The sequence below is a fragment of the Heloderma suspectum genome, chromosome 17 (assembly GCF_057233095.1).
Source record: "Heloderma suspectum isolate Gila_16-S chromosome 17, 16-S_ref, whole genome shotgun sequence".
NCBI classification, from domain to species: domain Eukaryota; kingdom Metazoa; phylum Chordata; class Lepidosauria; order Squamata; family Helodermatidae; genus Heloderma; species Heloderma suspectum.
The window spans coordinates 12,203,738-12,227,428 of record NC_139474.1 but is presented as its reverse complement, the minus strand read 5'-3'; the positions used below and the strand labels follow the sequence as shown (position 1 = coordinate 12,227,428).

At 50.6% G+C, this 23,691-nt stretch overlaps 1 protein-coding gene across 5 annotated transcripts in view; it reads left to right on the top strand.

Moving 5' to 3' along the window:
- LOC146334514 (uncharacterized) overlaps positions 1–23,691 on the top strand; it is a 39,292-nt gene that overhangs the window by 8,405 nt on the left and 7,196 nt on the right. For 2 of the 5 annotated variants that reach the window (XR_014786346.1, XM_084824650.1), the window contains exons 2-3: positions 7,738–7,881; positions 15,592–15,654. Coding sequence is in view for 1 of the 5 variants with exons in the window: in XM_084824650.1 (XP_084680776.1) it covers positions 7,837–7,881; positions 15,592–15,654 (108 nt within the window). In the remaining 4 variants the exon portion in view is untranslated. Of the gene's footprint in view, positions 1–7,737; positions 7,882–14,894; positions 15,471–15,591; positions 15,655–19,819; positions 19,887–23,691 lie in introns of those variants that run through there. The other 3 variants (XR_014786347.1, XR_014786349.1, XR_014786348.1) reach the window with 2 other exon arrangements.

Genomic DNA, 23,691 nt, shown 5'->3' with positions numbered 1-23,691 from the left:
TCCATCCGCTGCTATCCGATCCATTTTAGCTGGAGATGCCATGGACTGAATCTGGGACCTTCTGCTTGCAAAGCTGGAACTCTACCACTGAGCTAATGGCCTTTAACAACAGCCTTACACAGCCTGGGGTTCAGCATGAGGATGAAACCGCCACTGGAGACATATGAGAAATTCGTTTCAATTTGTTTTAGACCAGAACGTACCCAGTTTGCAGCTCCCAGTTTCGAGTGTGGACTCGAACGCAGCCAGCACATGAAGTCCGTATGTTTCCAAGCTTGCGATGCAGTTCATGGACCAAAGAGAATTGCCTTCAAAAATCTGTACATTTGACAAATGCACATGAAAAAGTGAGTCCTATTGGCAAGTGTGCATAAACAGGCTTTAATCAGTGGAAGAAAAATGCATTCCTTTCGGAGGTGTGTGGAGCTGAGGTGCGCATTTGGAAAAATGTGCACTGAAAATCACACAGACTTTCGTGCAGACGACAAGAACAAGAAAGCTTGCAAGCTGATATGGACATGAGCCGAACCAGCTCCGAAGTGGCATTTGTACAACATTGACAAGTTTGCAGCTTGCGGATTTGTACATCCTTAGCCACCGCCAAAAGTTCATTTGCAGGGGCCGCTAAAAAACAGTTGGCAACCTCCATTTGGCTTGGTTCATAGAACTTGCCTACGTGCCCCCACATATCCTTCTAGAGGGTGCTTTCGAGCAAAGTCCTTGAAGGTTTGTGACTTTTGACATCTGCCCCCCCCCCCTTCTAAACCAGGTCCAGCAAGCTCTAGACCAGACGCTTGAACAGCAAGAAAAGGAATCGATGGTGTGAATAATTTAGAGGGGGCCATTGGGGAGCAGGGGGGGAGGGGGAGGCAGCGTGGATAGACACTTCCCAGTGACAGATTCACGGGCCCCATAGGGGCCAGGTCAGCAGCTCATTTATGGAGCGCGCACACCCCCTCTTCTCATGCGCTGACATTAAAAAGCACACACAATGCTACAAACACCACCAGCCCAACCCGCTCCGTATGTACTCCAAAGTAAGGGCTGCTCCCACACCCGCTCCAGTTTAAAATGTTTCTTCAATCGGTTAATCACGTGAGCTTTAGTCTGTTAATTACGTGATTAAATATGCATCTGGCCAGCAGGGGGGAGAGGCTTCTAAAATGGGTGGGCAATGTGTGGCCATCTAGATGATGATGTTCCTCAACTCCCATCATCCCTAGTCATCATAGCCAATAGTGATGGATGATAGGAGTTCAGTTATTTATTTAAAATTATTTTTAGGGTGCCTTTAAGGGTGGAACCCTGTTAAGGAACAAGGTGTTTCAAAGTTAATAGAATCATAGAATCATAGAATAGTAGGGTTGGAAGGAGCCTACAAGGCCATCGAGTCCAACCCCCTGCTTAATGCAGGAATCCAAGTCAGAGCATCCCTGACAGGTGGCTGTCCAGCCTCGTCTTGAACGCCTCCAGTGTGGGAGAGCCCCCCACCTCCCCAAGTAATGGGTTCCATGGTCGTATTGCTCTTAACAGTCAGGAAGTTTTTCCTGATGTTCAGCCGGAATCTGGCTTCCTGTAGCTTGAGCCCATTGTTCTGTGTCCTGCACTCTGGGATGATCCTGCACCCCACAGGCTCAAACAGACTCTGCCTTCCAAACAAACCTACATGTTATTTTAAACAAAGTCTTTCCCATAAAGCTCTCTCAGGCTGTGGCCATTCTCTCCTCAGGCCAGAAGCCACATGGGTGTTGCCCTCAACTACTTCCTCTCTCCTCCCAAGAAGCACACCCCTTCCAGCCCAAACCCAGCAGTTCTTTCATATTGTTACATCCCAGTGCTCTTCAACATTTTTATTAATGACTTGGAGGAGGAGGTGCAGGGAATGCTGATCAAATTTGCAGATGACACAAAATGGGACGGGATAGCTAATACTTTGGAACACAGAAACAAAATTCAAAGTGATCTGGATAGACTGGAGCGCTGGGCAGAAAACAACAGAATGACATTTAATAGGGATAAATGCCAAGTTCTGCGCCTAGGAAAAAGAAACCAAATGCACAGTTACAAGATGGGGGATACGTGGCTCAACAACACTACAAGCGAGAAGGATCTTGGAATTATTGTCGATCACAAGCTGAATATGAGCCAATAATGTGATGTGGCTGCAAAAAAGGCAAATGCTATTTTGGGCTGCATTAATAGAAGCATAGCTTCCAAATCCCGGGAAGTACTAGTTTCCCTCTACTCAGCACTGGTTAGGCCTCATCTGGAGTACTGTGTTCAGTTCTGGGCACCACACTTTAAGAAGGATGCAGGCAAACTGAAGAGGGTTCAGAGGAGGGCAATGAAGATGAACAGGGGACTGGAAACAAAGCCCTATGAGAAGAGACTGAAAGAACTGGGCATGTTTAGCCTTGAGAAGAGAAGACTGAGGGGAGATAGGATAGCACTCTTCAAGTACTGGAAAGGTTGTCACAGAGAAGAAGGCCAGGATCTCTTCTAGATCATCCCAGAGTGCAGGACACGGAATAATGGGCTCAAGTGACAGGAAGCCAGATTCCGGCTGAACATCAGGAAAAACTTCCTGACTGTCAGAGCAATACGACAATGGAACCAATTACCTGGGGAGGTGGGGGGCGCTCCCACGCTGGAGGCCTTCAAGACAAGGCTGGACAGCCATTTGTCAGGGATGCTCTGACCTGGATTCCTGCATTGAGCAGGGGGTTGGACTCGATGGCCTTGTAGGCCCCTTCCAACCCTACTGTTCTATGATTCTATGATTCTCTTTTGAGAAAGAAAAAAAAAACGCTAAAAAAAAAAACTGGAACTTTACACATAGTCTTTAAGGTGTGCAGAGCTAGATCTACAGTCGTGCTTTTTGTCGGTATTGAAGTGCACTGATAACTGTTGGGGCACAATGTGCATTCCGTATACCACTTTTCTAGTGTTATTTCCTAGATTCCGTATTATCCAAAATACTGCAACAGATGCCATTGTGTGTGCTACGTGGTATAAATGCACAAGAGGGATATAGTGTCACCATCGTATCGATATGACACGAGGTGTAGATCTGGCCCAGGTCTCTTAACAACTCGCCCACTTGGAATGTGTGTCTGGGTTCAGTAGTGACATCTTTCAGCTGCCATCCTTTATTCTGCTCCCCTGTAGACTCATGGTGTGTCTTTGCTGCAGTCTCTTCTTCTGCATTCATCTCCTCTAGACTATACTCCAGTGTTTCTCTGCCCTGGTTAACACATGGCAAGGGTTCCCTGCTTCTCTCATCCTGCAGGATCCTTTGCTGGTTTTATGCATGTCCCTCATTCAGATTCATGGCATCACCCGATTCTTCTGCTGTTTTCCTTCGATGTCTTCGGTTACATCTCAGTATTGGTGTGCTGTGCATCTGTACCTTCTATGATTGTTGGTTATCATGTTGAATTACGGTTGCCTTTTGCCAGACTCTGCCCTGTTTTCTTAGGGGTTGGACTCTCACTGTGTCCCCTGGCTCTAGGCCTGCAAGATCTCTTGCCAATGAGTTGTAATAAAGGGCCTGTCTCTGTTTCTGCTGTCTCTTCAGTTCACCAAGGGATGCTTCAGTAACCCCTGGCTTTAATAACCTCCCATTTGTTGGTAAAAGTGCCTTTGTTCTTCGACTCACTAACCTTTGTGCTGGACTTGAGTTTAGGCCTTGGGAATGGAGCGTTCCAATGATCTAGAAGTGCTAGATATGGGTCTGCCCCTGTCGCTTTTCCTTTTCTCAAGAGTTTCTTAGCTGTTTTTAATAGGGATCCTATTTTGCCACTACTTTGAGCATACCCAGGTGATGAAGTTCAAAATCGCAGTCCTTGCTGAATTTCTGGAATTCTGCTGCAACAGACTGGGGCCCATTATCCAAACACACAGTGTCTGGTATCCCATATCATGCAAAGTGAGCTTTTATCTGGCAGAGATATCTGATAAGTAGTCTATCTGTCAAATATTTGAAAAAGTAATCTACAATGATCATATATTCCTTGTCTGCCCAGCTAAACAAATCCACATCTACTTTTGCCCAAGGTCTCTCTGACATTAGCAATGCCATGCTGTAATAATGTTTCTTTGTGTTTTTGGTCTTCCCAGAATCTGCACACTTCACAATGTGTAGTTGCTTATTCGTTCCTGGCCAATAGACTGCTTCCCTGGCCTGTTGTAGACATCCTTCAGTTTCCAGATATGATGAATTCACATCGATTGCGACTTCTTCTTTTTCAATTTTGGCACAGCCCTTTTCTGTTTCTGATAAGGCTCTGCTTTCAAATCCAACTAGCTGTCCTTCTTGTAGCATGGTAGTCCCTAGACCTTGTCAATGTTCCAATGTTCTGTTGCAGCAGAATTCCAGAAATTCAGCAAGGACTGCGATTTTGAACTTCATCACCTGGGTATGCTCAAAGTAGTGGCAAAATAGGATCCCTATTAAAAACAGCTAAGAAACTCTTGAGAAAAGGAAAAGCGACAGGGGCAGACCCATATCTAGCACTTCTAGATCATTGGAACGCTCCATTCCCAAGGCCTAAACTCAAGTCCAGCACAAAGGTTAGTGAGTTAGTAAAAAGACTTCTTCTTTTTCAATTTGGGCACAGCCCTTTTCTGTTTCTGATAAGGCTCTGCTTTCAAATCCAACTAGCTGTCCTTCTTGTAGCATGGTAGTCCCTAGACCTTGTCAATGTTCCACTTATGACCTGGACCCCCTGAGCAACTCCTTAAGGATCTCTTGGCTCCCTAAGAGTCCCACCTTCCTTCTTTTAAACTTTCCCTTCCCAGTAACATGGGGTTTAGGCTGTAGACATGGGGTGACAGATATTCTAGACACAGGGTTTAACCACAACAGTTTACTAGTAGATTTAAAGGTAGCAAATTTACAGAGTCGAGCTGACCGATACAAAAGGCATTTTAAAAAAAGTTGCACAACGCAAGTTCCTTTACCCTAGCTTTACTTAGACTTATCTAGGCTTCTTCCTGCTCACTTTTCAGACTCTGCTCTCACTTCAGGCTCTGTCTGTCTCTCTGCTCTTACTGGCTCTCTCAAACCTCCTCCCTCAAAACTGAAAGTTCTGCTTCAAACCTGAAGAATTGAAATTTACGTGGATAAATGAAACTGACACTTAACCAGAGAAATGAAACTACTCGTCTCTGGGTTACCCCCTCCCAACAGAAAACTCCAGGCCTCTAAGCCTGACCTTTTTTCCCTTTGCCTCTGTAGGCCTCAAACCTTCACAGACCTGTTTCTGATGCATCACACTGAAGCATTAATGGCTTTTCTGGGTTGTAATACTTCAAGATGGAGACTGTTGCAATAATCTCTTTTATCTTTTGGAAAGCATCTTCATGTTGCTCTGTCCACTCCCATAGTATTTCTTGATGTGTCTCAGGATCTTGCAGTTCTCTGAAAGGTGTTTACACAGCTTAATTAAATAGTTGGTCATTTCCAGAAATCTCTGGACTCCCTTGATGTCTTGGTGTCATGGCATGTCTCAATAGCTCTTACTTTTTCTGGATCTCTTGAGGTCAGTAAATGGCCAATATATAGTATTTCACTCTGAATCTGTCCCTATTCAATTTGATATTTCCTTCTCTGCATCTTTTCAGAAATGCTATTGGTTTTCGATCATGTTCCTGCTGTGCTTGCTGTAGGTCATCACCTTCTCCCACTATCAGCACGTCATCAACTATTGCCTGAATGCCTGCCAAGACCCTCCAAGGCTTGCATCAACCTGTTCTGAAATGCCTCGGGGCCCGGACTGAGGCTCGTTGGCATTCTAAGCCAGCAATCACACCCAAAGGGTGTGGCAAATGTTGTCAAATAACTGGACTCTTCATCCAGCTCAATATGCTAGAATCCATTTTTGACATCATAGACGGAGAACAGTTCTGCTTTTGACAGATTTGGCAATAGATCTTCAGTACTGGGCAATGGAAAATGACTTCTCAGTGCTGTATTTAAGGGCTCTAGTAGATCTATGTATATTCCGAGTAGGGATGCTGGAGAAATCCACTGTGGACTCAACTGAGGCTGGATTCCGAAGAATCTGAGCTTCGGAGCCTGCAGCAGACCGGCTGCACTCACCGCTGCATCCGGAAGAGTTCCCATGGGGTGGCTCTCCGGCTTTCTAAAAATGTGATACGCTAATGGCAGCTGCCATTAGCTTATCGCAGGAAAATTACAGCCATAAATGGCATATTGTATGCCATTTTTTACCTCAATAAACCTACTTCCCTAACTTACTTTTACCTCAATACAGCCGTAAACAGCTGCAATATAGGTAAAAGTTACCTAACTTTTAAGTAGGTAACTACCGTTAGCGTACTGCATTTTTTAGAAAGCTGGAGAGCCGTTCTGCCAACTCCAGGGCTCTGGAGGAATCCACAGGGCCCCAAGCAGCCCAAATTGCCCCGCGGTGGATCCCCCCCGGACATTGGGGGGTTCGTACATCCCTAATTCTGAGTTTCCCTGATGGTTTTCAGATCACCACCAAGACTGTTTATCCAGTCTGTACTTTTCTTACTGTATGAATAATTCCCTGCCATTGTAGACTTCGCAATTCGCAACTCTTCTTTCAGAGGCTGTACTAAAGCTACCAGTACTTTCCCCTTGGGTCACTTAACTGGCCTTACACTTGTATCAATCTCTGGTTTATAAACTCCATCTAGCTGTCCATCTCCCTCGAACACAGCCTTGAATTCCCTTTGAATCCTTCGTTGTTTCCAGCTTCCACCTTCATCTGACTCTTCCATCACTCCACTGTAAACTGTCAATATGTTCTGAAATTGTACCTTTACCAGTTTCATAGCCTGGACCGCCTTCAGGCCTAACAACACTACTGCTCTCTGGTCACCTACAACCACAAACCCTAGCCTGTATTTCTTGTTTTGTCTTTGGGTGAGAAATTTTGAAATTGCATTTTCCCACTGGTTTTGATGCAGTGTGATTATACACTGAAAAGTGGATTAATCTCTTCCAATGGCATACTGGGGTTTGGGAGGTGGATGGGGATAATGCTGCGCCTGCGACTGGCACCACAGTGTAATTGAAATGGTAGTGCTTCATCGCCCAGGCGCATGGTTGCATACAATTGTGTATGTTGTCCTGTTGGCTTTTCTGGCAGCATGTTTACTACTCGATCTGTTACCCATGGAATGACCACACAAGCACAGAGGGAAAATAAGCCACGGCTGCCAGCCGCCTAATTAGCATAATTGATGTGACTTCCGAACCTGGTGAGGGTGGGCTCTGGGGTGGTTTGCAAACCACCCAGCAACCCTAGAACAAGCCATGGGTTCTAGAGTGGTTTGTAAACCACCCTAGCCACCCACCCTCAACAGATTCGGACCCAAACAACTTGAAGGGCCATCTTCACCCATAACCAGCTTGCCTGCGCTTTGAAGGTCATCAGAAGAAGCTCTTCTCACCTGCCCACCAGCAGGGGCAGTTAGGCTGGCGAGTACAAGGGAGAGGGCCTTCTCAGTGGTAGCTCCGCACCTCTGGTATCTGCTTCCATCGGGGTTCATCAGGCCCCTTCTTTGCAGGTCTTCAGGAAAGCTCTGAAGACCCACCTGTTTTCGCTGGCCTTCAGGGCTTCAGGGTTTATTTGTCTGTTTTGGCAAGTTCTGTCTTTATTGATTTCAGTTGGTAATCTCTGGTTTTACAGATTTTGTATCGAGTATGTTCTTATTGCTTATGGAGTACATTCTTATCTACAGACGGAACGGATTTAACAAAATCCATACATCCCTAGCAGCCGCCCATGGTGGAAGGGTTGCCGTTCACTGTGATGTTGCTGCCAGTGCCGTAACAGAAAGATGGGCCAACTGGTGATGGAAAAGAAAAGGTCTCTTTTCCAACAGGTATGGATGGATGCTGTTCTCTCCCTCACCTGGTGGGCTTTCAGCCAGTCTTCACTTTTGATATATCCTAAACACCCACAGCAAATTCATTCTCCCAGTGCAGATCCTGATGTATAAAAAATACACACACAAGAGGGAGGTCTCAGCTGGCTCAAGGGAACCCCAAGGTTTGCAGAAGTCTGAAAAATCTTTAGGGAACCCCCGCTACACCAAACACCTCAATGAGGGCTGAGCATTAGAACGCTAACTGACAGTTATGGGATGTGGGTGGGGAGATAAAACATTTGGATGGGGGGGATGAAATGGAGTATTGAGGGGGAGGGCATGGCTGGCTGGAAATGGAGTATTGTGAGAGAGGGCATGGCTGGCTGGAAGCTGCCTTATACTGAGTCAAACCTTTGGCCCATCTAGGCCAGTATTGTCGACACTGACTGGCAGCCAGGGCTCTGCAGGGTTTCAGACAGGAGTTTTTCCAGCCCTACCTGGAGATGCCCCAGATCGAAACTGGGACCTTCTGCTTGCAAAGCAGGTGCTCTACGGCTGAGCTACAGTCCCTCCCTGGCTGGCTGGAACCCTGAGCAGGAGCACTCCACCCCCAGGCATCATTTTGTGTGCAAAGTTTTGCAGTCCTTCGGATAATCCCCTCTTCGTTCTCTCCTTGAGAAGTCTGGCAAAGAAGGGATCTGGCAGACAGGGCTGGCCCAGAGGATTTGGTTGCCCAAGTACGGTCGCCCACCTGACCACAGAACAGCAATAGCAACAAATCAGCCCTACCCAACCCTTCCACTTTTCAGCAGCAGCCCACCGTGGAGACATCAGTCTGGTCTGCTGAGTGAAGCGCTACTGCTTGCTGGTGAATGTTTGCATGCTATTCTGCTGTTGTGGGCGCAGGTGCAAAAGCTGGCAACTCTCTCCAGCACAAGCAAGCCAGGGTGGAGGATTGCAGCACCATGGCTCAGACCTTCCTTATTTCTCCCTCAGCTGCTCTTTGTCGTCGTGTGTGTGTTTTGCCTGGCTTTATGGAGTGTTGCTCTGAACGTCATCCGTTTGCCTTCTGTAAAATGGGTCTTTTGTTATGCTCTGTGGGGGCAGTCTGTGATTGGGCATTTGAAGCCCAGAGCACTGCCTTGTACTCCTTCTTGGCCGAACTACTTACCTCTGAGCCTCCTCGGTCTGTCTTCTGTGAAATGGGTGCTGGAGCCAGTGGAGGCTGGTGACTCCGATGTCAGTGGGGCGGTGAATCTGCTCTGAGTTTCAGTCAGAACTCTAAAGGAGCTGTGCAAGGTGCTTCTTGAATAGTTCCTTTAGGGCGCAATCCTATGCATGTTTAGACAGAGAAAAGGCCTACAGCTCCCAGCATACCTGGCTGGGGAATGCTGGGAGTTGTAGGCCTTTTCTCTGTCTAAACATGCATAAGATTGCACCCTTAGAGTTCTGACTGGTTCTGGCTGAAACCTTGAGCAGATTTACTGCCCCATGGACATCGGAGCCACCAGCCACCACTGGTTGGAACAGAAAAGCGTGTGTGGGGGGGTGTTTTTCAAAAGAGTGGTTTTATTTTATTTGTTTGTTTATTGCATTTCTATCCCACCTTTTTTCCTCCTTAAGGAACCCAAGGCAGCATACATAATCCTCCTCCTCTCCATTTTATCCTAACGACAACAACCCTGTGAGGTAGGTTGGGCTGAGAGTCAGTGACTGGCCCAAAGTCACCCAGTGAGCTTCATGGCCGAGTGGGGACTAGAACCCGGATCTCCCGGCTCCCAGTCCAACACTCTCACCACTACATCACACCGGCTCTCTGGCGTTTTGTGTTTTGGAGCTTGGACCTCTCCTCTGCCTTGTACTTAGATCCTTGGGTAAGTTGTTTTCCTTTGCGCCTCACCCCCTTGCCTTCTGGCAAATGGGTGTTTTGTGGATGGCCACACTCACCGTGGCAGCTGCTTCGTGGCAAGCCCCATCCCACTGGCAGCCACAGCACTCGTGAAAATTCCAAATGTGCCCACTGGAAACCCCCCGCCCCAGTTGGGGACCTCTGTCTTTGCGGCATCCTCAGCCCTTGACTGACAGGTGCCTCCATGAATGGGGAGAAAGAATGGGGGCAGGAGCATTTCTGGCCTGCTTGGATTACGTCATCCTCTCTGCCCCACCCCATCCCTGAAGGATTGGCAGAGTAAGGGAGAAGGGGGGGTGTCACCGGGAGGAGGAGTGAGGGCTGGAGATCTTGGAATAGAACATCAGAAGAGCCCTGGCAGTCCAGACCAAAGGAACAGCCTTCTCATGCTGCTATTCCCTAAGAACTAGAATTCAGACGTGGACTTCCTCTGGTCCTGGAAGTTCTAATTATATATCATGGCCACTCCAAGCTGGTCAACCTACAGCTGGGGCACCCCTGAATATTTGCCTTCACTGACGTATCTCTCTCTTGAGAGGCTCCGAGAGCCAGCGTGGTTTCAGAAGCTAAGCAGGGTCAGCCCTGGTTAGTCCTTGGATGGGAGACCACCTGGGAATCAGGCTTCCTGCACTGAGCAGGGGGTTGGACTCGATGGACTTGTAGGCCCCTTCCATTCTCCTATTCTATTCTATTCTATTCTATTCTATTCTATTCTAGTCGTGGTTCAAGTGCTGCCCTGGGACTCAAGAGGTCTGGATTCTAGTCCCCAATCGGCCATGAAGCTCCTAGGTGACTTCCGGCCGCTCACTGACTCTCGGCCTACCCTACTTCACAGGGTTGTTGTGAGGAGAGAACGGAGAGGAGGCGGAGGAGAGTCATGTACGCCACCTTGGGCTCCCTGGAGGAAAAGATGGGATATAAATGTAACAAACAAACACGTGAATAAATAACGGTTTCCCCGCCCTACCCTGTCCTGCCTCAGCTGCCTTCAGAACTCTGTCCTGAAGGCCGGGCGCTGCTGCCAGCAATGGAGGCTTTGCAAACGCAGCCCCCCGAACACAGCCTAGCCATATTTCAGCATCACACGGTAGCATACTGCCAGCGTTCATCCCCTCCCGTCCCCCCCGTTATTTATTGCCTCATTTTCTCCTTGGCGCCGCCGGCTGCCGAGGGAGCGAACCAGCCTCCCCCGCCCCCCCTTCTCCCAATGGCTGCTGAAATTGCTAGATGGAACAAGCTGGGGAGTGAAGGGTGGAGAAAAAATGCACCAGGCTGAAGGAGGTGGCCGAGGCAGCCATTTTTAAAAAAATAAAATAAAGGCTGCATCCCACGAGGGTGTGATGGAACGATAGTGTATTTCAGCCTCTGCTTGGCTGGGATCATCTTTGGGGGAAGATGACAGAGGGTGGCACCCGAAAACCTAAAAAAAACTTTTCGTGCCTTTCCACATCTGGCACATTCTCCTTGCCCTTGCCTCTCAGAGCACTCTGTGGCTGCCTTACCCCCCTTCTCTGTCTTTCTGACCTTTACCCACAGTGTGTGACTTTCGCCAAGACCACCGCCCCTGGCTGCACAAAGTTCTCCTCTCCCGGGCTTGCCGCCTGGCTAACCTCTGAACATGGGGGTGCAGGGAAGGAAACGTGGCTGGGAAGAGGCAGGCCTCAAATGGGGACCTCAGCAATCAAGAAGGTTTCTAGGGGAGCAGGTGGTCCTTCAAATGATTCCGCCCATTCTCCCTCACTGCCTCTTACACCTGGAGCACTCACTTCCTGGCTGCCCCTTAGGCGTGGACTCCCTTGCTGCCCCTTAGGCCTGGACTGCTCACTCTCTGGCTGCCCCTTAGGCCTGGACCTTTCATTCCCTCACTGCCCCTTATGCCTGGACCGCTCCCTCCCTCACTGCCCATTAGGCCTGGACCTTTCATTCCCTCACTGCCCCTTATGCCTGGACTGCTCCCTCCCTCACTGCCCCTTAGGCCTGGACCTTTCATTCCCTCACTGCCCCTTATGCCTGGACTGCTCCCTCCCTCACTGCCCCTTATGCCTGGACCGCTCACTCCCTCACTGCCCCTTAGGCCTGGACTGCTCCCTCCCTCACTGCCCCTTAGGCCTGGACCTTTCATTCCCTCACTGCCCCTTATGCCTGGACCGCTCCCTCCCTCATTGCCCCTTAGGGCTGGACTGCTTCCTCCCTCACTGCCCCTTAGGCCTGGACCGCTTACCCCCTCCCTGCCTCTTACGCCTGGAGCACTCACTCCCTTGCTGCCCCTTACACCTGAACTTCCTTCCCGGAAAACCTATGTGGCGCACCACCTGTTTCTCGCTTCCTCCCAAACCCCTTCTCTAAAACCCCACCTCTTTTGTGATCTTTGGTGTTTTTTAAAGAATACGGTAGTCCTCCTTAGAGCAGGCCCATCAAAATACATGGGACATGAGGAGGAGGAGGATGCCATCAGCGCACATGGTTGACTCCAGAACGAAAATAAGAAGGCAGGTCCTTGTCCCAAAGGGCTTACAGTCAAAAACTAGATGTGAGTTAAGGCGATACAGGGAGGCGAAGAAGATGGAGGTGACCAGGGGTAGAATACCAGTTCAAGATAGGTAGGGAGCTGCTTGGACCAATGCATTGAATTAATCCATTGATCTCAGTAGTGGCTACACCAGCCTTCTCCAGCTTGGTGCCCTCCAGATGGGTTGGACTACATCTCCCAGCACCCCCCAGCCAGTCATGCTGGCTGGGGGATGCTGGGAGTTGCAGTCCAACCTATCTGGAGCGTAGCAAGTTGGGGAAGTCCACTCTACATTGACCAGCAGAACCTTTCCAGGACTTTGGACAGGAGCCCTTACTGGCCCCTACTTGAACCTGTGTCTCTCCAGTCCTGGTTTGACACTCTAACCACTCCATGGCTCACACTGTGACCCCTTTGCGCAGCTAGGAACGGGCAGGCACACATCCCACTTGCCACTGCAGACAGATTTTCCGAGCGGGACCCTGACTTTTGTGCAATAATGGCTTGTCGTTGACAAGCATCTCTGGACGAGGGCCATGGCAAATAACAAGTGCACTTTGTCATGTTCTCTCGAACTTCACGGCCCCTTTCGTTCTTTCCCCCACACGCACATGCATGCCATAGGCGTTGTGGGTGCCAAAAAAGCGAGAGCCCTTGGAACTCTGTCGCCCAGGGTTGGTGTCAAAGGTAGGCAGGGACGGCACTGTCTGTCCCGTTCAAGGAGGGGCGGGGGGAGGTTTGTTTGTTTGGCCTGTGGATTTGGGTCTCACCCCCCTCCCCAGGCCTCTCCACAAGATTCCCAGTTGTAGCAACTGGGTGCAGCCCATGCTGCGGTTTTCTTCGGGGGAGGAGGGGGAGGCAGGGCTGGCGTCCAAGGCCGGTATGATCAGGCACTTGCCAAGGGCCCACACCCCAGCAGGGGCCCACTGACAAGGGCCCCCCGGAGTTGCTCCTCCCCTTCCCATTGCAACCTGCTTATTCACCTGCCACTCGCTCCAGCCCAGGCAATGGTGGTGGGGAGAACGAGGAGCAGAGATGCCACGGCAAGCGGGAGCCAGGATGACAGAGAGAGGAGGAGGAGCGAGAGCAGCTGGTGACCATGGCGCTGAGGAGGCCGACTCACTGAGGGAGGAGCCCATGGAGGGGGCCTTGCCCAAGGGCCCTCCGAAGCCTGGAGCCAGCACTGCATGGTCCCCGAACATTTTCCTTTCCTTTTCCCCATCTCTGCTTCCCTCCCCAGTGCTGGCAGCGCTGTCTGGGATCGGAGCCCTCGGTGCTAATTAGCCTGTGATTAATTGTGGTGGGGCCAGGTTGTCAACGGTGCCTGCCAGTCCCGGATTGGATTCACGTCGCTTCGCACACTGAGTACGAGCTGCTGGGGTTCCGAAGGCTGGGTCCGAAGGGCGAGTGGCCTCAGACCCGCTGCTCTGGAGGAGGCTTCCTTTCCCACCGTTGCACTCCTGTCCTGCTTCTGGACTTCCCATTTGGGCTTCTGGCTGGCCACTGTGGGAGCAGAGTGCTGGACTAGAGAGGGCTTGGGTCTGATTCCTTATGTTCTGGTGACTGTAAGTTGGCAGTTGTAAATTGGCACCATCGGCCTCTCAGAAGCTTACAGGATCCACTTGGCTTTGTATTAGAACGCCGAGGTGCATCGCCCAGAGCCAGGCACAAAATGGTGGCTCAGGAAACACAGCCTGCTGCACCCCGTGTCTGATAACCTGCACATATAAGTACAAATCCAACCTCTGGGTGCCTGCATATCAGGGATTCGAACTCTCAGAACGGGCCAGCCAGGTTGCACGAAGACCTGGTCGAAGTGCACCAATTAATGCGCCCATTTTGCAGGCGAAGAACACAGGCTGAGAGAGAAGCAAATAGCTCAGAGTCAACCCTGGCAGATCATTCTTTTTCCCCACTTGCAACTGCAAACTGGGCAGAAGGTTTGGTGTGCTCCTTTCCCCTTTAATAGCCATCTGATCTGCAGAAATCAGCCATTGAGTCAAGCCTTGAATGGCATGGAGCTGAACATGACCAATTACTAATTGGGGCAGAGCAAACTTTTCTTTAAGGCACTGGAGCTGGGTGTGTAAAATGAAGTTGGCAACCCTGTACAAGGTGTGTGTTTGTATGTGGATTTTGACCCGGCTCCTGTAGCTTTGGCCAGTTCAAAAGTTGGCAACCTTCCTCCTTGTGCCCCCTGCCCCCAGCCCTACCCCATGCATACACTTCGGTAGGGTTGCCAACTTTTAAAACAGTCCCTGCTCCTGCGTCTTTAGCATGTTCAGACCAAAACCCCATCTGCATCCTGTTATTTCCGTGCCAGGAAAAGCGGTTGAATTTCTGACTCTTGGGTTGCCATTACAGCCATGGCTTCTCGCCAGCCCCTGCCGAGAAATCCACGCTGACTTTAAAACATTTTGTTAACTCAACGCAGTGTTGTCTAAACAAGCACGGTGACTTGAGGTTCAAGGTGGCTTCTGTAGCAATATTTGGAAATGGGAAAGGAGAAAGGCGCCTTTGCCAGGAGCCCTGTGGGTGTATGTGTGAAGAGGGTGGGTGCATTAAGGGTCACAAAGACCTTCTCTCCCTGTAAGTTTGGATTGTTGCACCCTCTTTGAACCCCAGATAAGGACTGAACAGCAGCCCGCCATGGCGCAGTCGGATGGTGCAAGGACTTGTCCGGCAGGGACACGAGTTTGGCTCTGTGCACTGGTTCGTTCCCATAAGACAGCCTCCCCTGACCAGCGCCCTCTGATGTATGGACTACAAATCCATCGTCCCCATGAAGCCAAAGAAGCTTGGGCGAAGTTCTCCTGCTTTTGAGGGGCAAGGAATGTGTGCCCCCCCCAGATGTTGTCAAACTGGAACTCCCATCCTCTCTCGGCTAGGGGTGATGGGGCTTGCAGTCCAGCCACATTTGGAGGGCCATGCATCCCCCCACCCCTGCATTCTACATCCCAGCTGTCCCTTCTCCTTTGCCTGTCACCCAGGAGGGTGAGCGTCTGAGAGGACCCTGCCAAGGCCTTGGGCAGAAAGAACCTTTTGCCCGTTTCCAGCTTGCACAAAAAGCAGCCAAAGTGTGTGTCGTGTCCTGGGATTGGAAGCTACAGAACCTTGGGAGGTGGGGGGGGGGGGGGCTGAATTGAACCCTTCAAGCCGCTCCTGCTTTTCCTCCAAGAGTTCAAGGTGACGTACATGGGTGCTTCCTGCTCCCACTTTGTCCTCACAACAACCTTGTGAGGCAGGTTATTTGTTTATTATTTATTTATGATTACATTTACATCCTGCCTTTTTTCCCTCTTGCAAGGAGCCCAAGGCAGCTTACATGATCCTCCTTCTCTCCACTTCATCCTCACAACAACCCTGCGTGGTAGGTTATTTGTTTATTATTTATTTATCTTTACATTTCTATCCCGCCTATTTTCCCTCTTTCAAGGAGCCCAAGGCAGCTTACATGACCCTCCCCCTCTCCATTTTATCCTCATAAGAACCCTGTGAGGTAGGTCCGTCAGTGATTGGCCTAAAGTCACCCAGGGAGCTTTCTGGCCAAGTGTGGACCAGAACCCAGGTCCCCTGAGTCCCAGTCTGACACCTGAACTGCTACGCGACACTGGCTCAAAGGTCAGGCTCAACGGCCACGATGGGCCCATAAGACCCTCCCACGAGCATTGTGGCAGAGTGGGCATTTACACTTGCGCCTTCCCAGTTTCTTCCAGGTCCCTCCAGATGTTTTGGACAACAACTCCTATCAGCTCCAGCCAGCAAAGCCATTGGTGGTGGATGATGGGAGTTGTATGGGACCACGCAAGCCCAACCTCCACACCCCGCCCCCTCCAACTTTCCCGCCTGTGCCACATCTTTGGATTTTCCTATTTCAGAAAGCATCTCTGTCCCCCATTGAATGCATTAAAACATGGCGGGGGGGGGGGGAGACCAGAATTCCCACGCGTGTGCCTAGCTAGACAGGGCAGAGGACAGCTCCCCAGAGTAACAGGTTGCTCGCCAGCAGGGAGAGTTGCCAGTCGGCTTCATGCCGCCGCCCTGCTGTCTCGCCGGCCTCCTCCCTGCAGAGCCCCAGCGGTTTTCGCTGGGCTGCGTCTCCATCTCTCTTCACACCTCGCTTGGCGTTTCCTTGGATCTCTCTCCCTCTTTCGTGCCCGCCAGCTCGGCAGACGCACTGAGGTGGCCTGCAAGGGGTTAAGGTGAACGGGCCTGCACCGCGGCACGCACGCCACAGACTGCTGAGCATGGCAGACCCATGAAAGATGTCAGACAGATTCATGCCAGTTGTGCCATCAGTGGCTATTAGCCATGGCAACTAATGGATCTTCCATGGGCAGAAGCAGTGTGCCTCTGGTGCCAAGGGTATTACCTTCCTGCCCTGCTTCTGAGCTCCCCAGAAGCATGTAGCTGTCCACTGTTGGAAACAGGAAACTGGGCTAGATTGTATGCCGGTTGTTGTGTATGTGTGTATGCATACCGCCACACATTAAAAACATGGTTGTTCAGGCAAGCATTTGGGGTGCGTTAGGGTATTTTTAGAAATACGACGTTTTAAATGTGGAATGTTATTGTTTTACACTGTTGTATTATTGTATATCGCCCAGAGTGGCCAGGTGACTGGCCAGATGGGCGATTAAGAAATTTAATACATACATACATACATACATACATACTGTATATATATATATATATCTTTTTTGCCGCCTCCTCTGCCCACTGCATTTTTTTCTGTATCTCCCACACACACAGGCACAGTCATCCTTCTAGTTTGCCAAAGCGTGGGGCTGATCAGCTACCCACAGGCAGACAGGTGACCATCAATTTCTCCGCCCCATAGCCCCCCCCCCAGTAAGGATGGCTTTGGTTTTGCTAGTAGAATTGGAAGTAGCCGGATCCCATTCAAATGTAGATCCAGAGAAGAGCTTTGCCATTGAACTCCAAGGCGGCCCCTAGGAAGGGCAGTTTAATCCTTAGCTGCATCCTCTGCTGCTTTCCATAATCCCTTTTGAGTTGGGGGTCTGGGGGCGGATTGGAAGGGGGGGGAAGGAAAGGCCTCCTGCTAGTTCCCTTGTTCCCCTCTTATTTCGCTCCCTATATTCCCCTCCCCACTCCATCAGCATGTGAATATATCAGAACAAAGTTTAGACAAGACTCTTCCCTATAAAGGAAGGATTTTAGCAACCTTGGGCACATAATGAATTAACGAGTGGGACCTGCCACAAAATGTTGCAGTATAGAGTTCTTCTGATCAGGGTGCCACCCAGCCAGCCATGCCCTTTTCCAGAGTACTCCATTCCACACAAATCCCAGTTTCCCTCCCACTCCCCCAACAGGCACTCAGTATTCTGCGGCTACTGAGCCCACTTGGTTTTCATTCAGTGGTTTTGGGGAGGTGTGGTTCTCCATTCCCTTGGCATCGCTTATTTGTTTGTTTTGTTTTTAACTCTCCCCGCCTTTGTTCTGTACTCCTACAAAGCTTGGGGTTTCCCCCAGTCTGCTGATACCTCCCTCTTGGTGTGGATGGTGCCATTTTGGCTAAATAATGATTGGCACTGGAGAACGGAGATTGCTGTTGGATAATAATTCGGTGCCCACAAGCCTCGCTCCTTGGAAAAGCGATCTTTGTTCTGCAGGTCCAAAGAGGGCTTGGTCCAGCTGCGTGGATACATATATACATATGGGGTGCCCTTTCTAATTTGTCGAATTTCGGCTTCTCTGCTGATAAAGGAACAAGTGCAGAAAGCCCAGTGTGGAAAAATGGGTGCCCTTACAGGGTTGGGTGCCCTTACCTGAGGGTTGATTGAAGCCCCGGAACCTGTTTTCACGTACCAGCCGCAGCATACACAGTAATAGTATTTATTTTTAAAAGTGCATCTGAACATGCACAGATCACTTTTCATTCAGCACTGAGTAACCACAACATACGTGAGATATGGGAAATGGGCATCCAGGACCAAGGAGAGCTTTAGCGCTTTCATTTTCAAACCAAATGTTCTGGTGTGCTGCGTTGAGGCCCTGGTTCAAATGGGGGATGATGTGTGTGTGAGTGGGTGTTTTGTTGCCCCATCGGTATGATCCGTGTGCTCAAATGGCGTACAGTGTTGGCTGTGATGTGGGGGGAGGGCAAAGAAAGTGGGGAGCCAAGGTGGACCCTGGGCTATCATGGGGTGGAGCTTGGAGGGATATGGCTTCTCAGAGGGTGGAGCCATGGCAAAATCTGGCGAGTTGAAGGCAGAGCCATAGAATTTCAGGGGCAGTGGCGGAGCCCGTGCCAAATCTGGCAGGTTCCATGGGTGGAGCCTGGCAAAATCTGGGATACTGGGGCGGAGCTTGGAGAATACGGCAGGGGTGGAGCCTTTTATTGATTCGAGGGCGGAGTCCTAGGAGAATCTCACAGGTTGGGGCGGAGCCAATATAAAACCTAGTGGGTTTTATGAGTGGCACTGACTTGGAGGCAAAACCTGGGGAACATGGCAGGTCAAGGGTGGAGCCAAGTCAAAATTTGGGAGATTCAAGGGTGGAGCCATAGGAAAACTTGTCGGGTCTGCAGGGGCGGAGCTAATTCAAATCCTGGCGAATTGCGAGTGGAGCCCGTTAGAATCTGGACTCTAGCGTCCTTTTGAGCAGAGTTCTGGTGACCTGTCTGCATGCAGTTTTCCTGGTGTGGACCAGTAAAAAATACCTGATGGTTGCCAACCCTGTTTTGTACCCTGGGCACAGGTGTTCAGTGCTGGCATCTTTTTAGCCAGCTTGGGGGGGGGGGCAGGGTAGCCCCCTGGAACCCCCGGGGGGAATCGGGTGAGTTTGGCGCCGGCAAGACATTGACTCAACCCGACGAACCGTGTGGGCCTCATTCAATTTTAACGAGAGCCATGGCGCTAAAAAAGGAAACAGGAAATAGAACAATGGGCACAAGATGGGGGAGAGGGAAGAAAGACACCCCCCCAGCACACCCAACCGTGGGATCTGGGTGAATTGTGAGGAGGCAGGGCTTTTTTATTGGTTTCCCGCTTCTGCTTTATGAGGCTGGGAGGCAGAGAGGCGATCCGGCATTTTCGTAGAAACATATCATTCTTCTGTTTCTGAACTTCGCGTGCGTGTGGATTCAGTCTGGACATGTGCCACAGCAAGTACTTTAGCATACACACCCGACACACTGGTTAGCATGGGTCTGAACGGTGCCTGTTGCGAAGGTGGACCACGTGACGAAATGTCTGAGCCCGTGTTAGGATGTGTACCACTCTGCCAAGCAAGCAGTTCCTTTAGAAGGGGGCACAGGGTCTTGCCCCTGCCTGCAAGCCCCACATACTCTCCGATCTGAGACTGTGGGCCCCTCAGTGTCTTTATGCGTTAGCAATGGGTATGCCCTCTGTGCATGCTCAGAGGCCTTCTTGGCTTCTCCCTGTGTGTGTTTGTGAGCATCAAAAACAGGTTTTGGGGCTGAGGTTTGGGGAACCCCAGCTGGATGGTTGGGCTGCCAAGGAACTTTATTATTTATTTATTGCATTTATATCCTGCCTTTTTTCCTCCAGGGAACTCAAAGCGTCGTACATAATCCTCCTCCTCTCCATTTTATCCTCACAACAACAGCCCTGTGAGGTAGGTTGGGCTGAGAACCTGACTGACCCAAAGTCACCCAGTGAGCTTCCATGGCTGAGTGGGGCCTAGAAGGGGCCGGGGGAGCTGCGGAAAGTTGCTGCTTCTGGAAAGACAGGCTCCACCCACAGCCCACAAAGAGTCTGCCTCTGCCCACAGCCCACAAAGATTCTGGGTCTGCCCATGATCCACAAAGATTCTGTTGGCCCTGCCTACAAAATTTTGTGTTGGCTCTGCCCACGGCCCACAAAGATTCTGCCTCTGCCCACAGCCGACAAAGATTCTGTTGTGGCTCCGCCCATAAAGATTTTGTGCGGCTCTGCCCACCATGGCCCACAAAGATTCTGGCTCCACCATGACTAAGCAGATCCTACATGCTGAGCTTCAGAACCTCCAGGCCCATCCACGACTCTGCTCGTCTGGAGGCAGTGGTTTGCGTTTTTTCTCTCTAAATCATACGTTGATGTTTCCTGCTGGCTGATTTCCAACAAAATCCTGATGCATCCTGACCACAAGGCACCTGCAAACACGTGCGCGCTTCCCTTTTGTAGTTCTCCTGCACCCGCACATACGCCCCCCCCCTCTGGCCATGCCTTCCACATGCCCTGTCCGTGGGGCAAGCCAGTGTGGCCGGAGGGGGTTAAAGTTTTCTGCCAACCTCTTGCCAAGGCCTCTCCGCGTCGTGCTCCCGCCTGCTCCTTCTCACGCCCCGTTCCATGTTTATTTATTTAATGAATAATTTATCCCACTCTCTGCTCAGCAATCTCCATTATCACGCCCCACTCCCCCCCCACCATTGCCCGCTCCAGCTGCAATGCATCCCCCCCCACACACACACTGCTCTCGCCTTCACGGCCCTGTGCAATGATTTATTGAACACTGTCTATACACTACGCTAGGAACTGTTCTGTCACAGGAAGCCAGGTTAAATATTAACCAGGGCAAGAGGAGCCAATATGCACTCCCCCGGTCTCTCTCCTGTGGCCCTTAGAAACATAAAGTGGCCCCTGAGGCCAGGATCAGGGCCCGGCCACAAGGGAAAGGGTCAGCAGTGGCCTGCTTAACTATTCCATTTGCTTGCGCAGACTTGAGAAAAAAGGGTGGAAGGAGGGAGGGTAGGTTTTACTGAGAGGCGTGGAGTTGCCGACTAGCTGGGGTTTTACTAGCCCAGCCAGAATGGCATCCCTCTAGCCAGCAGCCATGAAAGGCGGACGGAAAGTGCGAGTTGAGTGTTCGTATTATTTACCCGTTCCTTGGTCATATTTATAACCCCTGCATACCACCCCTCCAAGAAGTTCAGGGCAGTGTACATGAGCTGGGGGGGGGGTACATGAACCCATTTTATTTTCCTAACAAGCCTGTGAAGTAGTTTATGCTGAAGGAAAGGGAGAGAGAGATTGGATAAAGATATGTCATTCATATCCCCCTTTTACAGCTGGGGAAAACTGAGGCTCAGAAAATCCATGGAATTCAACTTAGAAAAAAGGTTTCATTGACAGCAATTGAAAGTTCCCAGCTGGGGGGAGCTTAATTGTCACGTGGAGGAATTTTGCAGGGGGGGCACAGCACACAGGGAAGAGAAGGTTAATCCTTCCCCCTCCGATGGCTATCCCCGTGGAAATCCCCTCCCCTGCATGGAAATTAAGCTGAAAGAAAGAAAGAAAGAAAGAAAGAAAGAAAAGAAAGAAAGAAGGAAAGAAAGAAAGAGAATCATTAGCACAAATGGAAAGATTTCCCCCCTAAGTTTAATTGCCATGCAGGTTAGGATTTGGGGTGAGGGGGTATTGCAGGATGTGGGAAGGGGAGGGCTGACCCTTCTCAGCTGCAGCCCCCCTTGAAAATAGCCCCCTGCGTGGGAATTAAGCTGAGAAAAAAATCTTCCATTGACAAGAATTGACACTGAGGTCCCTGGGGGACTGTACCGTGAGGTGGGGCGGGGTGAGAAAGAGAGAGGAACCTATTTCATCTTCATTCTCACCAAGCCTGTGAAGTAGTTTAGGCTGTGAGTGTGTGAGACAGACAGACAGACAGAGACTGGACAAAGATGCTTGATTCAGACCCCCATTTTATAGCTGGGGAAAACTGAGGCTCAGGGAGCCTGGCTTGAAAAAGTCTTCAGCGCTAGTCTCCTAGTCCTCAGCGTGGTCCCTCTGGCTGCTGGTTCCCCCCTTTGAGCGCCCCCGAGCGCTGGCAGTGTGGCACCCGTTGGCAGGACCCAGTCCCCACCCCCATGTTGTCTGGCGTTCTCCCAAAGCCGGCACGTGGGAACTGAGCCACCTGCCACTGGCTCGGGGAAATGAGTCAGAGCCGAAAAGCGACAAACAACCGCCACCCCCTCGTGCTCAGCCGAGCCAAATCCAAACGGCGGTGTTCACGCCCAGTTGGTCAGCGACAGAGCGGGCATGGACTGTTCTCCCCGGGCCGGGCAAGGAATGGCATTTTGCCTGATTGGCATCAAAATCTGCCTGCCCTCTCTGGAGTCTGTGACGCCAACACCCTGGATGGAGTGGATGTGGGCACAAGGGCAGCAAATTTGGGTGTTGGCCAAATTTGGCTATCTGTAGAGAACTTCAGCTATTGGGGGGTATAGAAATGTAATAAATACATACATATGTACATACATACATACATTTGTGTATGCGCATGTATCTTTTATGGTGGGGGAGTGGAACATGTGGGCTTCTAGATGTTGTCGGCCTGCCATTCCCATCGTCCCTTACTGTTGACCATATTAGCTGGGGTTGATGGGAGTTGCAGTCCAAAATGTCTGGACGGCCCCAGGTTGCCTAATCCTGGTAAAGATGATAAGAAATCCAGAAAGAACATCTAGGAGAACTTCAAACCGAAGAACTGGTTTTGCTTTGCTTTGCTTTGTTCCTCCTCCCTCCCAACCCCTTTTCCTTTTGTGTGATGTCTTTTTGATTGTAAGCGTGAGGGTGGGGCCTCTCTCATTATAAATCTTTGCAAACTGCTCTGGGAGCCGTCTTTGGGCTGAAGAGCAGGGTAAGAACAGTATAAATAAATACATTTGCCATCTTATGTTCACCTTCCCCCTGCCCCACTAAAAAAAACATCCTAGCCCAAACACTGTAAGCCATGGCTTGAGCAACTTCTAGACTTCCAGATGTTGTCAGCCTATCACTCCCATCATCCCCGAACCATGGGCCATGCTGGCTGAGGCTGATGGGAGTTGGAGTTCAAAGGCATGAAGAGTGCTGCAGCTTCCATGCCCTTGTATTATCGGGGGGAGGGGGGGTTATGAGCATGTGGAGCACATTTCTTGCCTTCAGGTGCCACATTGGCCTCATGTTCCCCCCATCTGCTCAGCAGCAACGGCGGTGCGCACGCAGCATGTGGAGGTGTGTGTTTGTATGTTTTCCCTCCACCAAAGCACACTGTTTAGGGAGAGCTATTTCCATACATCCGCGCATGCGAGAGAGATTCCCACTCCCGCGCAAGGGTGGCGCGGAGTGGCAGAAGGTGGCGGCTGGCACAACGTGGCAGACAGAAAGGCAACGCATTTGCAGTTCCCTGCCACAGACAGACCGTCAGAGCGGTGTAACCCGTTCCTTTCTCTGTCTCTTCCCCCCACTCCCCATGAAAACACACATGCACACACTTCCCTCCCGCCCAGGCTGCCTGCAACAAACTCATCCACCGCCACCAGCACTGCCCGTTCTTGCTGTCGGCACTGGTTGTGCCGTCAGCCTGCCACAGTTCCTGACGGCTGGGCTGTGGGCGGGAGTGGCGGGGGGGGGGGGGGATGTTCTTCAGGGAATGAGCCTCCATCTCCTCTCTGGCTGGGAGC